Consider the following 14,524-nt stretch of genomic DNA (forward strand, 5'->3'; position numbering starts at 1 on the left):
CTCCATTTTCAGTGACACTGTTATTAAAACTTGGACCATGTCAGACTACATGATGTGGAGATGTTCTGTTTCCAGCAAATCGGGGCAGTTCTTCTGCAGGCTTATTTTTTGCATTGAGAAAAATTGGCGAGAAAAATGAATAAATAATTCAGTGTGTTCAAACTCAATGGCAGAAGAACTTACAGAGCTTGTGATAGTTTGGGAACAAAAATGAGCTAATACCCTTTCAAAAGAGCCCAAAATCATGCCTGTATTCCAGATTCAACAACAGCTTTAAATTCACCTTGGCCTAGACTTTTAGGATAGTTTTACATACATTTCCAGGCATAAGAAGAGGTACATTTTTAAGTTTTGGTCGAAATATCACAACAACTTTTGTGTGAGTGCTGTGAGATCTGGTTCAGAGATCCATGTTGCTCTCAGGGTAAACTGACACAACTTTGGTGACCCCCTGACTTCTTCCTTAGAGCTACTAGAAATCTAAAATGTATCCAATATTAGGGATTAGCCAATAATAGCATGCTCACATGTTGAAGATGGTGAACCTGGTACATTCACTTACCCTGCTTCCAACCAGCATGTTGTCACTGTAAGCATGTTTAGCAGTGTTTGCAGCAATTCTTAACTACTACACTGATTGCATTACATTTATCTTTTGTAACTTTTCACATTATTGTGCTGCTTATACTAGAGCCAACGATATACTGGTCGATATACACATATTTGCAATGATTCCTCAAATGCAGCCATCAAAAACTTGTGAGAAATATTTGTACCAGAGACAGGATATCTTATAATTCCACAACAATGGGCATAAAGTTACCCAAGTGTTATATTCTGCAATATAATCTTAAAAAACGTTTTCGGATCAGTGAATACGGTACAAACATATATGCCGATATAGATATGCCGGGAATATTTTTAATTTGATCATTTGAATTTGAAGTGATTTTTTGATTTGATAATGTGCACAACTTGCACTGTCTGTATATTGTAGCACATAGGGGGTTTAAGCAGTCTTGTGTCTGTGTCGTCTTAGTTGTTTCAGTGTATTCTCTTGCCTTGTTCTATGAAGCACAAAGGTCCTGGGAGAACGTTGTTTCGTTAAACTGTTTAGCACGCTGTATAGAGCTGACAAAAAAAAAAAAAAAACCCACAAGAAATAGTCTCATAGAGTCAGTTTCATTGCTGTAGACTCCAGTCTTCCATTTTGTTCAGACTGAAAATAGCACCATCTTAGAAAATAGAAATAGAAAAGGAGTGTGTTGGTGTTGACAAGATATTTCTGGGAGTAGAGGAAAATATGAAATGCATTCCAGGAGGTGTAGTTATAGTAAAAACATCCCAGACTTTGATGGCTATTTCAACACCGGCAAACTGCACAGAAGCCTATTGAAGCAGGACTTTACAAATCTGATGAGGGGATTCTTTTTTTTCTCCTATTTCTACTAGTGCTTTTGTTGCTATTGTTAGCAGTTATTCTGGCCTTACAATCAGGTCAATCCCCCTAAATCTGAAAAGCCCTCTTGCTTGTGGAGAACACGTGTGTCAGCAGCAGCCTCTTTTGTATCCTCCACTACGGTGGCAATAATATCATGCTGGCAAAAGCGCAATTTTCAGGATCACCGAGGAAAAAGGAGGTGGCAGGGCAAGCAAGGAGGTGTGGTGATGTACCCATCACGGTATCATCTACACTTGCTGCTGCATGTCCGAGTTCTGCTGTGCTGTAATTGGCCTTATTCCCGTTTCAATCCCGCCTGTCATCATCCGCTGTTAGAGCACATTTCCAGCCCTCGTCTTTCTCTCAGTCTGAGGAGGATGCTGCACGAAGAGCACTTCTGAACAGAGTTGTGCCACTCAACTCAGTTCCAAATTGTCATGCTGGGGTGGTTTAACGGAGAGGTAAAGACAATCCCACGAGGACATCAGTATGTGACTGCTGTCTGCTTTTAGACTGGGAAAACTAACATGCTCTGCCCAATGCTGATCGAACCTCTCTGAGAATACACTGAGGCTGAATTTCCTGTTTCAGTTGCCAGTTTATTACACATTGTCCAACTTGTGTTTTTGCAACACACTGTAGCCATATATATATATATATATATATATATATATATATATATATATATGTATTCAAACCTTTCAAGGACACACGACATACAGTATGTTACCAAAGATTTTCCAGCTTGTTTCTTTTTCTTATAAGACTTGATAATATAAACTCTATACTGCCTCTACTATAACTGTATGCATTTATTTGTGCTCTCTATTCTAAGCTCCCTCATTTTCTTTTGCAGCTGACTCATTATACACTGCTGACTAGAATTGCCGCAGATCTTTTTTTTCCCACCCGCTAAAAAGCTTGTGTCAAGAACTGTTAACACCTGTCTTTAAACAAGAGAAGGTGCTCACTATCTGTGGAGCACTGTGTCATTTTACAGCCGATGCAAACTCAACATTTCTTACTGATGCAGCTTCCCATGAAAAGCATTTAACTGTTGAAACACCAGGTGACTTTTATTATGAAGGTGGATATTGACAGGATATGCAATGTGTTCAGTGAGATTAGCACTTAGCGCTATCATTGAGTTGACAAATTAAAGGTGAAGTAAACAACTGGTAACTCTTTCTCTTTGACACCCAGTCCTCTCGGTCAACTTCCTCTTGCTGCGTATTACATGTAATTTGACTCCTGCTTCTTTGCTGGTGGCGCTGCTGCTGCTGCGTCTACACAGAGCAGACGCCTCTGCTTTGTAATTGTAGTGTTTGTTATCTGACAAACATTTTTTTTTTCAAAAAAGCAAAAAAACAGTAGAGGCAATGGGCAAGTAATGTAAGCGTTATATGCCAGGACTCAGTCTAACACTGGTAACTCGACTAGCGTGGTAAGCCTACGGTGGACTGTCTGTTAAAAATTCTGTTCAGGGACTGGGATAGTTAAATTAAGTATTAAAACAATATAATCATCAGCTCAAGAGAATAATGAATGTCTGCCAAAAACATTCAACATCGAGCCAGTACACTCTCAGTGACATGTTTAATCATCTTAGGAAAAGATCTGTTCTCAGTGACACTTATAACTGCTGAACAAATCCAATTATATCAGCAGCACTTAATTTCCATATAATATCGAATGGCACATGGTAACCTGAGATAAATGAGCATCTTCACATGTCTTTCCGGTGACTTATGCATCATGTCTGCAAATCACAGCGCTCCTCTACAGGGTTGTAATAATCATGTGGTGATGTGTGTTTTATCGTATATGATCAACAGGCTCTAATTGGGAGTTAATAAAATATTTTTATATTAATATGAAGTCAACAACTGAGAGACACGCTACCTATTCCAACATGATGCACATTTACCACTGCTGACAGATGAAAACTTGAGCGTTTCCAATCAGCACAAAGAAAAGAACGTTGCTGATTTTTTTGGCCTCATTCTGTGAAAGCGCAAAGACATACAGGTTGTTTCTCATGAAGAATTATGAAGCAGAAAGTAATTAGAAATAACGAATCAAAATAAAGATCATCAATGTCTGTTTCTATGGCAACATATCACATATATTTTTAGGAAAACTAAACACAGGATTTCATCTGGTAAGCGGAGGGCTTTTCGTTACATTTCCACTTCTACAGGCTTTCCATACAGTCATCCGTCACTGCAGCAGCCATCTCTACTTTTCTAACAGACGCTGCAAAAAACAAACTACATGATGGACGGTAGTAATACCGCAGCTGAAGGGTTTGTTTAGTTGCAGGAAGAGACGTCTGCGCTACCCGACACATGTGACGAGGACCGAATCAAACAACTTCCCCCTAATATACAAAAGCAGTGATCGGGTTCTTTGCTTGCGAGTAATCACTTCCCATTTCCTTCGTGGCATATTGTGTTTAATCTCTGCCAGTTTATACGAGCGACCAAAAAGTTTAAAACATTGGAACTGTGTAGTATTTTTCACCAGATGAAGAAATTCAAACAGTAATTATACACCGAAAACTGAACAGTCAAACAAAAAATGCATAAAAGCATGGTGTATTTTCCCATAAAGTGTGGGACCGTGAAATCTGAAATTATGTAAAAACATTCCCTATGACGTGGCCTCTACGTAGTTTCAAACAACTGAGAATAAATTATGCAGAAAAATCCTGCCATGCATCATCTTTTATCTCCATAATGCCACGCTGAGGTCTCATCAGTAACGCTTGTGTAAATTTACGTGCTACACTCTCCAGAACATGACATAAATCCCGCTGAATGGAGTTATGATATCCTGGAATCTGGTCTGCTGTGATCCTATGAATTATTCCGAAGGTAAGGACCATTCATCATTTTCATCAGATTACTCACAAGAAAGGAAGTCACATTTACCAGTGAGCGCTTAAGTGTGATTCATTACAAGTACATTTCTTGTGTGTGTGTGTGTGAGTGTGAGTGCTCTGTGTAAGGTTTCCTCTTGAGACTGTGCGTATTTATGAGACTCTCCAGAGTCATTCTAATGGATTCATTACCTACTTGACTTACACGGTGGATGTGTGCGTGCGTGCGTTGTTATGTGTGTGTGTGTATGTTCGCTCATGCATGCCTGTGTAAGCACGTGTGTTTCTGCGAATGCAATCATATTGTGTCTGCGTCTGCTCCCTCGCTCTGCACTGCCACTCCGTTTCTACCGTGTGAGGTGAGAATAGAAAAAAAGCCTCCTGTTGAGAAAGTGAAGAGTCTTAATTTTTCATGAGCACTTGAGTAGATTATGTTAATTATTGATGTCATTCTTCATCTGGGATAACATAAACCCCCATAAAGGCTTTGTTCAGCACTAGTGGGGGACAAAAGGACGACGGCAACATGCCTAACTGGCAACCTGCGGACATCCCTATCAAGACCTCCCACCTACAAAGCTAATATGGCTCAATTAAGCCCCTTTCAGACATCTGGTGCTAAACCCCAGAGGATGTAATGGTAAAATAGTGCAGATGGATCTTGTTTTCCGCTAAAGACCGTCTAAATGGGTTTGTATAACTTGTCAAATTCAGTGTGTAGGTTGCTCACTGGAGGTTTGTCTTTTTGTTTCCCTTGGACAAATGAGTCAAAGAGCTTCTGAGCTGCTGTAACAGTTAACAACAGTAACAGTGTTGGCTGCGAATCAAATCATCAAATCAAATTTTATTTATATAGCCCAAAATCACAATCACATTACCTCAGTGGGCTTTACAATCTGTACAGTGAACAACATCCCCTGTCCTTAGACCCTCGATTCAAGTGAGGAAAAACTTCACATGTTGATGGAAAAAATACCTTTTAACAGGGTAAAAAAAAAACAATGGAAGAAACCTCAGGAAGAGCCACAGAGGAGGGATCCCTCTTCCAGGATGGACAGACATGCAAAAGATGTTGCGTGTACAGAAAAGAGCAACCATTCACAGTTTACAAGGTACATCAACAGAAGATCTGATACAAGTTATGCAACGTTAGTGGAACCAGGAGACGACCGAGCAGGACGAGGCATCACCAAGTGGAGCCCGAGCCAGACGACCTCCTGTCCACCATGTTGACCTGGAAGAGGGCAGGCCACACAAGCTGCAGGCTTGATGCTGCTGATGGTAAAGTTACCATCAGACTTTTAGAATAGCAGTCATCCAGCAAACACTAAAGGTACCGCTTGCAGTTCGGAGGGGAAAATGTTAAGACTTTTTGTAAATTCAGTGAGTTCAGTCTTTTGTGAGAAAAATGAAGTCAACTTTTCAAGCCCTGCAGATACCCTGTTACACAACTAATAGAACCCCTTTGGTGCATTAGATATCTTAATTGGGCCTATAGGTGACATTTATTCCTATGCAGAGGGAGGTAGACAGCGCAAGACTCACATTTAAATGGCAAGTACAGCACGGCCATTCAGTATCGCACTCACCGGAGACATATTTAAAAAGAATAGCCAAAGTCAAAGCAGCAGAGCTCGTGTTATCCTGACTTTTAGGTCGCAGGATTAATCAAGGCCGCAGACACACTTCAGACGATGCAGCCAAAAGTATCTTTTCATTAGAGAACACCAACGTATTCAAACTCCACACCCCCAGTCTGAATGCGTCGCATTGAGTGATGTAGGGAGAGTTATGGACCTGTATTGTACTGTTTCATACAAAAACAGTTTTCCTTCAAAAACAAGATGACGGAGTGAGGTGCACATCTCAAAGGAGCCCCAGAGAACATGAAGTCAGCCGTTCTGCTTTCAATCGCAGCATGTGTGTGTTCGTGTGTCATTATTCTCACCCTCATTCTCATGTCAATAGTACATTCGGCAGTGTCTTGCACAGACTGAAAGGTTTTTTAAAAGGGTCGGTGATGATGTAAGGCTGACTAAACCTCATACCTGTATCTCGGCTCCATGAGTGCGAGGAGACGGAGCTCTTCTGTCGCTGTTTTCCTTCGGGACCGGAGTGACAATCTGACAACTTCTCAGGGTTCTAAATAAATTAATCATTCGTAGGGAGCTCGTCCCAGCGAGACGTGCCTCATGCAAACTTTTTGTTTGGAACAATGCGATGCACCAGGCTGGCATTCAGACATGGCATTTAATCTAATTTGTTTGGTATGCATGAAGAAACAGAATGAAACGAAGAATACGAAGCACACTGTCGACACTGCTCCTCTCCTCACCGCTGCGATATGTCTGCCTGTGAAAAATGCCGTTAATGAAACGTAAGGGCTCACTGAGAGTGGGAAATGGTGTGCGAATTGGTGTGAATAAAAGTTCATCAAGAATAGGAGGGAGGCTTGGGAGGAAAAAATGTGGAAACGGGGAAAAAAAAAATTCAAAAAATCACATGTGTGTGGGAAGTCAGCATCGTCTTCAATGCACATCTCGTCACAGTGGTTACCTGAGTGCGGTGCGTTGGAGCCTCCACGACCATAGAGGGGAGGAGCCTGAAAGGCATAGATGACGTCACTATCGGCAATTGCCGTCAAGTCGTCATCATCTGCAAAGGAACGCTGGAAACCCGTGGAGTACAGCTCCGATAGGATGACCTGGAGAGACAGAGCATGAGAGGGAATGTGAACTGTTGTGCCTGCAGACGCACCTCAAGCAATCCTCACAGAGCTGAACCAGATTTTTTTGTTTTTTTGTTTTTATCTATGTGCTGCAAAACTAAATCCCCCACCAAGAGGGGAAAAATCTAATTGAAATGCAACTAAAAAGGAAAAAACACCAACAGAAAGAAACACTGCTACCAGAACTGACTCTCTGTGATAACTTGTGCATGTAGGTCTCACAGAAATAATGCTGTACTGAGGAAATAAAACTTCATACATTTGTAGTCACAGAACTCAAAGTGAACCCTAAACTTTGCTGCTTTTAATCTCATAGAAATATGAAATGGCTTGTAAAAGAGATTTATCAAACTAGCAAAAGATCAGACGCCACAACCTGGCGACTGAAATGCATCAAATCTTGAATATCTGCGAAGGAAATGAAATTAAGGATACATTTCATTTTGGAGTGTCGTAATTTTTATAACTGCCACAGAAGTGTATTTTACAGCTGAATGTCAAGAAAGAAAAAAAAATGTATTAAATGAGGAGCCATGCTGATTGTTTTTGTGCCTGCGAGCATTTAAATGGCAGACTGAGAATTGTTCTAGTTATTAATTGCGTTTTATGACCACCGAAAACACTCAGGTTGTCCCGTTAAATTAATTTAATCATGTCCCTTTTTTACCTTAAAACATCAGCTTCAAAATCATGTTGATGGTACAGTGTCTTGTTTCTGCACAATGTAACTTCAGTGGGAGGGCAGGATCACAGCGTTTTCATACATGTTTACTTCAACATACAAGTTTTCAACACATAAAATCGTTATGATGTTTTGGGTTACATCTCACAAATTGTTACAGATAAAAAGAACAAAACAAGCAGCAGCTTCCTGAAGTTATGACAGACTCTGTGTGTGCACAATAACCAACAGAAGAGAGTGGGAGATGCTAATTAAGCGCAGTGTCTCCACCCCAGCACAGCGTGTCCTGAGTGAGAACACCTCGCTCAGATGAGTTTGCAGGAGATGAGCTAAATGAAAACATCCCCTGATAACTGAAATGAATTTCCTAATCAAGAAACCAGAGAAATGGAAATTAATCTTCGGCTAGTTTGCAAAACTATTGAACTGGAGACTGAAGTTATACGAGAATGCTAAAGGCTCCCTCTTCCAAAATATTGTTCATGTTACTGCATAAAAAAAAAAAGAAATTCACACCTAATTCATGTTTTTTCTCGATTTTTTGAAAAAGATGCCTGAATTCATTGATCTTAAAGGGAAGACATGTGATGCATCAGCACTGACACAAAGTCAAAACTTTGTTCGAGGCAGATACAGAGAAGACAGGGGAGATATCACTCATCTCATTCTCTTCTGAACTCTGAAGCCGTCGGCGGCTCTCTGATGAAGATTTTAGCCTCTGAGGACAAAAGCCGATGTTTCAGGGCTTCCTGTGTAACCGGCAGGTATTCGGATAGCAGATATCTGGGCCAAGACTTCCTCATCTGTCCGCTGGTAATTGACCGCAGTCTAATTGTCTTATCTATCTATCTACAATCACAGTGTGAACGGATATTTGCATATAATTCTAGATAAATTCAAACAAGAGCGAGAAAGAGAGGGAGAAGCGGAGATAGGCGAGGAAAGCCAGTGTGTGTGTGGATAAAGTTGGCCAGTTAAAGCAACACTACGTAAGCAAACTTTTAAAGGCAGTTGATCGACTCAGAGAACCAGATTTATTTGTTGTATATATCAACAGATAGAGGAACAGTGCATCCATGAACCATAAAAAAAGGATTTCATGGGACATTGGGGCCTTTGCTAATCCATTCTATGCAGGTTTAGTAAATCAAGCCGTTTTCATCATCTGTTGTGGAGCAGGTTAAAGATTGATGAACCCACGCCTCTGGAACCTTTTCCCTTACCCTTTCCCTTGCCACTGACATTTCAGCTAAGTGTGTGCATTCATTCAAGTGTTACCCTGCTTTAATAGAGAATTCTGTTTCTTCTTGTTTTTATCTGTTTCAGCTGAACCATATCGTCGAGACCACAAAATAATGTTTACCTCGACCGTGTGTTGTAAAACGTCTAAATCAGGATTCAAGGTTCTAGAGGGTTTGTTATGCACTTCATGCAGATCCGGCAGAGTCACTTCCTGGTTGAACTTTAATCTACATCATTCAGTAACTGACCGTGTGGATTCTACTTTGTTGTCACTTTCAGATAAACGGCTGAGGTAATAATACACAGGACCTTGTAACGCATCAATACAGTAGCAGGAAACAGTGGTTCCGTTCCAGTCAGGTGGATTACCCAACCCTCATCAGAATTTTAAAGCCGAGGGGGGGCGTCTTTAAATTGCCTGTGAGGTTTAAAACGCAAAGATACTTAATGTAAAAAATGATCCAGAACTCGGGTGCCGTCTAAGATATATATCTCCATATTTTGAAATGTCCTCAACAACACTTCATACACTGGACTGGGTGGCAAAATCAAATATCAGAATACCTTGATATCTATAAGGCAACCATGTGTAGGATGACTATTGGTACTTTTACGATATATTAACACAAATAATCATCAGTATTTTGAATATAGTGTCGCATAAGTGAAGGTCATGTGGAGGGTCCTGGAGACGGTTCAGCTAAATGGGAGACAGTTATTGTTACGAACTACAGCGATCTTCCTTTTATTTTAGTGGATCGTCTTTGGTTCAAACAATTTAAATGTTTCAGTGTTTTTTATTATTTAACATATGTCGAAATTAATTCTACAGGGGGGGGGGGGGGGGAACTCTGGTGCCAATCCCCTTGTGTGCACATGTGTGAGTACCTGGTCCGGGGAGATGTTTCCCTCCTCTGCCACCATGGCTCTTAGACAGGACAGGGAACCAAAGAGAGGTACAGCCAGCCCCACTCGCAGGTACCTCTGACCCTTAGTACTGAACACCAGCGTCACGCACATCGACCTGCGGAGCAAATCAGAGGAAAGGGGGGGGTAGTTGAGAATGTGTGCACGCGTGTGTTTCTGTGTGTGTTTAAGGGGAGGGAGGGGGTAGGAAGACAGAGCAGAGGAAGGAACATGGCATGCTCCAGCAAAGTGCCAAATTGTTTTGCAATTCTGATTTGTATGTTTACATTATTACAGATTCCAAACACACACCTGGCATACTGAGTTATTTACATATTTGTACGCAGACCCACACACACACACAACCGAAAACCCCAAAAAAGAGAGAGAATAATGCAACTGTGCAGAATTCAGGGGGACGCCAGAGGCAACAGAAATCATGTTGTCAGTTTGTTGGAGATGTGTATTGAGCACGGCTGAGTCTTGATGTGTTTCAGCTGCTACACAGCGAAACAAAACATTCAATAAAATGAGACTTTGAAATGTGCTGCCGAGCTGTTTAATGGCTAATAAGGTTGGGGGACGAGATTTCCTCTGACAATACTGTTGTACAAAATCTAATTTCATGAGCATAAACACATCTGATTTGTCTGTGTCTGACTCAATATCCGAAGTGAATTAACTTTTTTTCAGATTTCCTTTTCCCTCGTGTGTGTGTGTGTGTGTATGCGTGCATGTAAATTTATGCGTGACTGGGCATGACGAGTTGAACCAGCACATTGGTGACGGTCCCGCTGGAAGCCGCTGTGTGCTGGGACATGCCTGATTCACAGGATTCTGAACACCTCTTGTAAGGGATGCAGGGTTGAAAATGATGGAAGCACAGGAGGGAGATATAATAAATAAACGATTGGATCTGTGACAAAGGATGGAGTTTGTTGGGAAGATGAGAGAACAGAAAGCAGAGCAAGATGGAGGAGAAAGAAAAAAACAGAGTCAAAGTATTGAGGAATAGAGAGCAGGGAGAGAGAGAGTAAGGTCAAGACTCCTCATCTGGGATGAAGACTGTGTAATCGCTGACACCTCCACTTCCTGTTTCCCATCATGCATTATTCAGGTGAGTAATGTGTGAGCAGTGGGGTGGCTGACAGGGCAGACGGTGGAGGATCTGAGCAGCTGTTTTATTTACGGCGAGCCGAGACACCGAGATGTGAAATGAAACGGGATGAGAGGTGTGGGATGGCACTCGAGAGGAACAGGAAATAGAGATGTCATCTTAAAAGCAGAGGGGTTTTTTTTGTTGCCTTCCAGCCCCCCTGCTGATTCAGAGCTTTATAGTCTCTATTGAACAAACTGCAGCCTCTCACATGTTTGCACATAAAGCACTAGAGTGCATGGTGCTGTTCAGGTCATTCAAAATGATCTTAAAAATATCGTCAGAGTTGGGATCGTCCCAACTACGATTGCTACTAATCATGTTTTCTTGTCATCTATGTTTTTGTCGACCATAGTTTTGTTGCAGTGTTTTCACAACTTACTTGTTCCAGTTCATGCTGTGAGCGTGAACTATGTACTACTCAAGAGTCAACAGGTGTCGTATCTAAAAATAATTGACATTGCTGCGTGGTAACGGCAGCTGATCTAAAAAGTATGTGTTTGTATGATGTGTTCAGGTGCTCACTGAAACTTCTGTTTTCCCAGACTTGTTCAACAGATTTGCATTGACAAGAAACTTTCTTTTAGAAAAATCTAAACATGGATAAAAATCTTGCTATTCAGCCATTTGAATCTTTCCACATTATACCAAATTTCAGAATGATCCTTTAACATGGAGCTGGTTTAGCATCTTCATCAGCTGCTGCCTCTCACCCTGAAGCACCTCCTGCTGTCAGAGCATCCATTATTTTTTTTGTATAGTCAGTGCACTCTATTTGTTTTGTCTCTGTTGTCTTTTATATAACACTTCTTGGCATTGGTCCATGTGTTTGTTCGCTTCAAGTGCACAATTTCACATCTTGTACTGTACATGATTATACAAACAGACCCTGTTAAAATCACTGTACACACAAAGTACAGGAATCATGAAGTGTACTTAATACTCTGTAAGCTTAGACAGGCTGTTTGCTCTATTGCACTTTTGTACAGAGAGACACAGGCACCCAAACAGAAGGCCTCACGGATGTGATTATTTTCAAATATTTTTGAGAAAAAAAAGAAAACTTAGGTAAGAATTATGCTAAGTCTGACTGTGCAAGGTTGGATCAGGAAAAATACAGAGTGCCACCCTCCCTTTCCCTCTGCCACTATCTACAGCACCCAGACCTTGGTGTCACGCTGCCAGCCGGACCTGAACTACTGCGTCTCTGGGGGCCTCAGACTTTTCAGACATTCTGCTGGGATACTGCTGCAGCAGGTTGATGCAATGAGGCCACCGTGTGTGTGTGTGTGTGTGTGTGTGTGCTGTCAGTGTGGGTCCAGCAGTGAGTCTGAACCTGAATGAATTTCCCTCTGCGCTCGGCTCAGACAACTGCGGAGAGAGACCACACACTGTCAGAGGGTTCATGCTGTAGAACTGAGTTCGGGGTTATCACGGGAGAAGACATGCAGAGGGGATGCAGAGCAGAGACGCCTGCGCGCTTGAAGATAGGAGGATTCAATGAACCTTGAATGAATGTAAACAAAACGTGAAATGATATCTGTTTGTTCTCTAAGATGTGTTACTGTATGCATGACTGGGCAGAGAGGGAGAAGGGGTGTCGAAATGAGACAAAACAATGTTGTCTTTACCAAACGTGTGTGTGCCTCGGTCACCAAAGATACCCCTCATTCAACTGATTTTAAAGGCCCTGAAAACACTCGTACAGGTGTTCTTGAGTTACTCTGTCTGATCGGACTTCTGCTGAACTCGGCGGTGCGCTGTAGCTTTGATGGGGATTACTTGGGGTCGCAGGACTCCATCTACCATACCAGTGTGACAGAAAGATGACATCAAATTTTAAGTTAATTCTTTAACTGACAGTCCGCTGCCAGTTAATCATCAATAATATATGTCATGTGTTGATTGTTTTTTCCATTAGAAAACTGTTTAACCCAATGACACAATATGTGTGTTGCAAAATCAGAGTGGTCTCGGAGTTAAAAGAATGGATGATGTAAACACCAAGTTACTAAAATGATAACATTTCTGACACAAAATAATGACTGCTGGTCTCCCAGTTGTCACCACTCAACAACTGGCAAAAGACAATCCAGCACATATCCACATATTGAGGCAACTAAATGGCCAAATTTTATAATATCAGGTTGTTCAGAAATTAAAAACAACCTGTGTTTTTAACTGAGTAAATGTTTTCATACCAGTATTCTATATTTTATTTCGTTACATTTATCAGTAAACAAATTGTAAAAATAATAATTAAATAAAAATACTAATCTCTGATTGTCGGTTAAATTAACATTTCAAATTTTTTAAATACTTAAGTGTTGTAGCTGTGGCAGAAAATGTGCTCTTAACACATTTAAATGTCTTTATTGCCTTTGTTTTGTTTGCCTTTTTATATTGTAAATAGTATTTTGAAAATGTATATTGTTTATTTGTTTGTGGTGTACACGACCGAATGGGCAGCATGCTGTGTGCACATGCTTAATTGTCAATTAGAGAGGAAGGGTGTGTGTTTAGTTGGAAGCTGCATGCAGAAAAAGAATTGGTACTGAAGAGTAACAGTGCAATAAAAAGGGATGGTAACCACTCCTAAGTATTTTGGACAGAAAGCGCACACGGTATGTGGTTGTATTTTATTTTAGACTAATAATATTTGTGTTTGTAATATTCTTTCTCGTACTAATGTCTTGTGTTTGTGATATGCATTTTATTTAAGTTTTTCATGGTGTTAGCCATTTAAAGCCAGAAAATGAAAACTGGTCAAACATCAGTCGGAGCGTAGCTTATCTGTACCAAAAGGAAGAACTTGGGAGCAGTTATAAGTGTGATTGTTTGATTAATGATCAAGTGTCTCTGTTGAATTGTGTTGTGCTGGAGGGCGGTTGTTTGATTATGTTTATGGACTCCATTTCTAAACTAATGTTAGCTACTGTTGCTGCTTGTCAGCAGAGCCGAGAGGAGGACTGAGATGGGGATGTCGAGAGTGTGCGAGTCACATCCTTTAGAGACCGTCGTGGAAAATCCAACTGGAGTCTGATTGCTTACACCTGAAGTTCACAGAATCATCTTTTTTTTTTTTTAAAGTCCTTCCTGTTCTCTTTTTTCATACTGTAAGTCAAAGTGGTACAGCGGGACCTTGCTGACACGCAGCTTCTGGTCCGTTTAAAAATGGAAACAACACAGAAAGTGTTTGCTCAGGGACTTCTGATGGCCAACATTCATCACAATGATGTGACCGTGGCAAACAGCGATCGGTGTGTGGAGCATGTTTGTGCAAGTATGTGCCCACGCATGCTTGTGCAGTCCTTTTGTCCCTTCGAAGGGTGTGCTTTTACAGTCATCTGCTGGGATCAATGTTCTGCTTATTTGTGGAGGTAAATCAATCAGACGGTCATATCCATATCATTGATATCAGGTGACAGCCTCATACATCCAGTGTCGACTTCCCAGCAGCTAATAAAGGCTTTTGCTTGACTAAACAG

General features: G+C 41.0%; 1 protein-coding gene across 1 annotated transcript in view; it reads right to left on the reverse strand.

Moving 5' to 3' along the window:
- The window catches only part of usp43a (ubiquitin specific peptidase 43a), a 132,549-nt gene that overhangs the window by 59,577 nt on the left and 58,448 nt on the right, over positions 1 to 14,524 (reverse strand). The window contains exons 5-6 of the mRNA XM_030417296.1: positions 9,863 to 9,998; positions 6,879 to 7,026 (exon numbers count right to left, since the gene is read on the reverse strand). Coding sequence (XP_030273156.1) covers positions 6,879 to 7,026; positions 9,863 to 9,998 — 284 coding nt within the window. The remainder of the gene's footprint in view (positions 1 to 6,878; positions 7,027 to 9,862; positions 9,999 to 14,524) is intronic.

The sequence above is a fragment of the Sparus aurata genome, chromosome 1, assembly GCF_900880675.1.
Source record: "Sparus aurata chromosome 1, fSpaAur1.1, whole genome shotgun sequence".
NCBI lineage: Eukaryota > Metazoa > Chordata > Actinopteri > Spariformes > Sparidae > Sparus > Sparus aurata.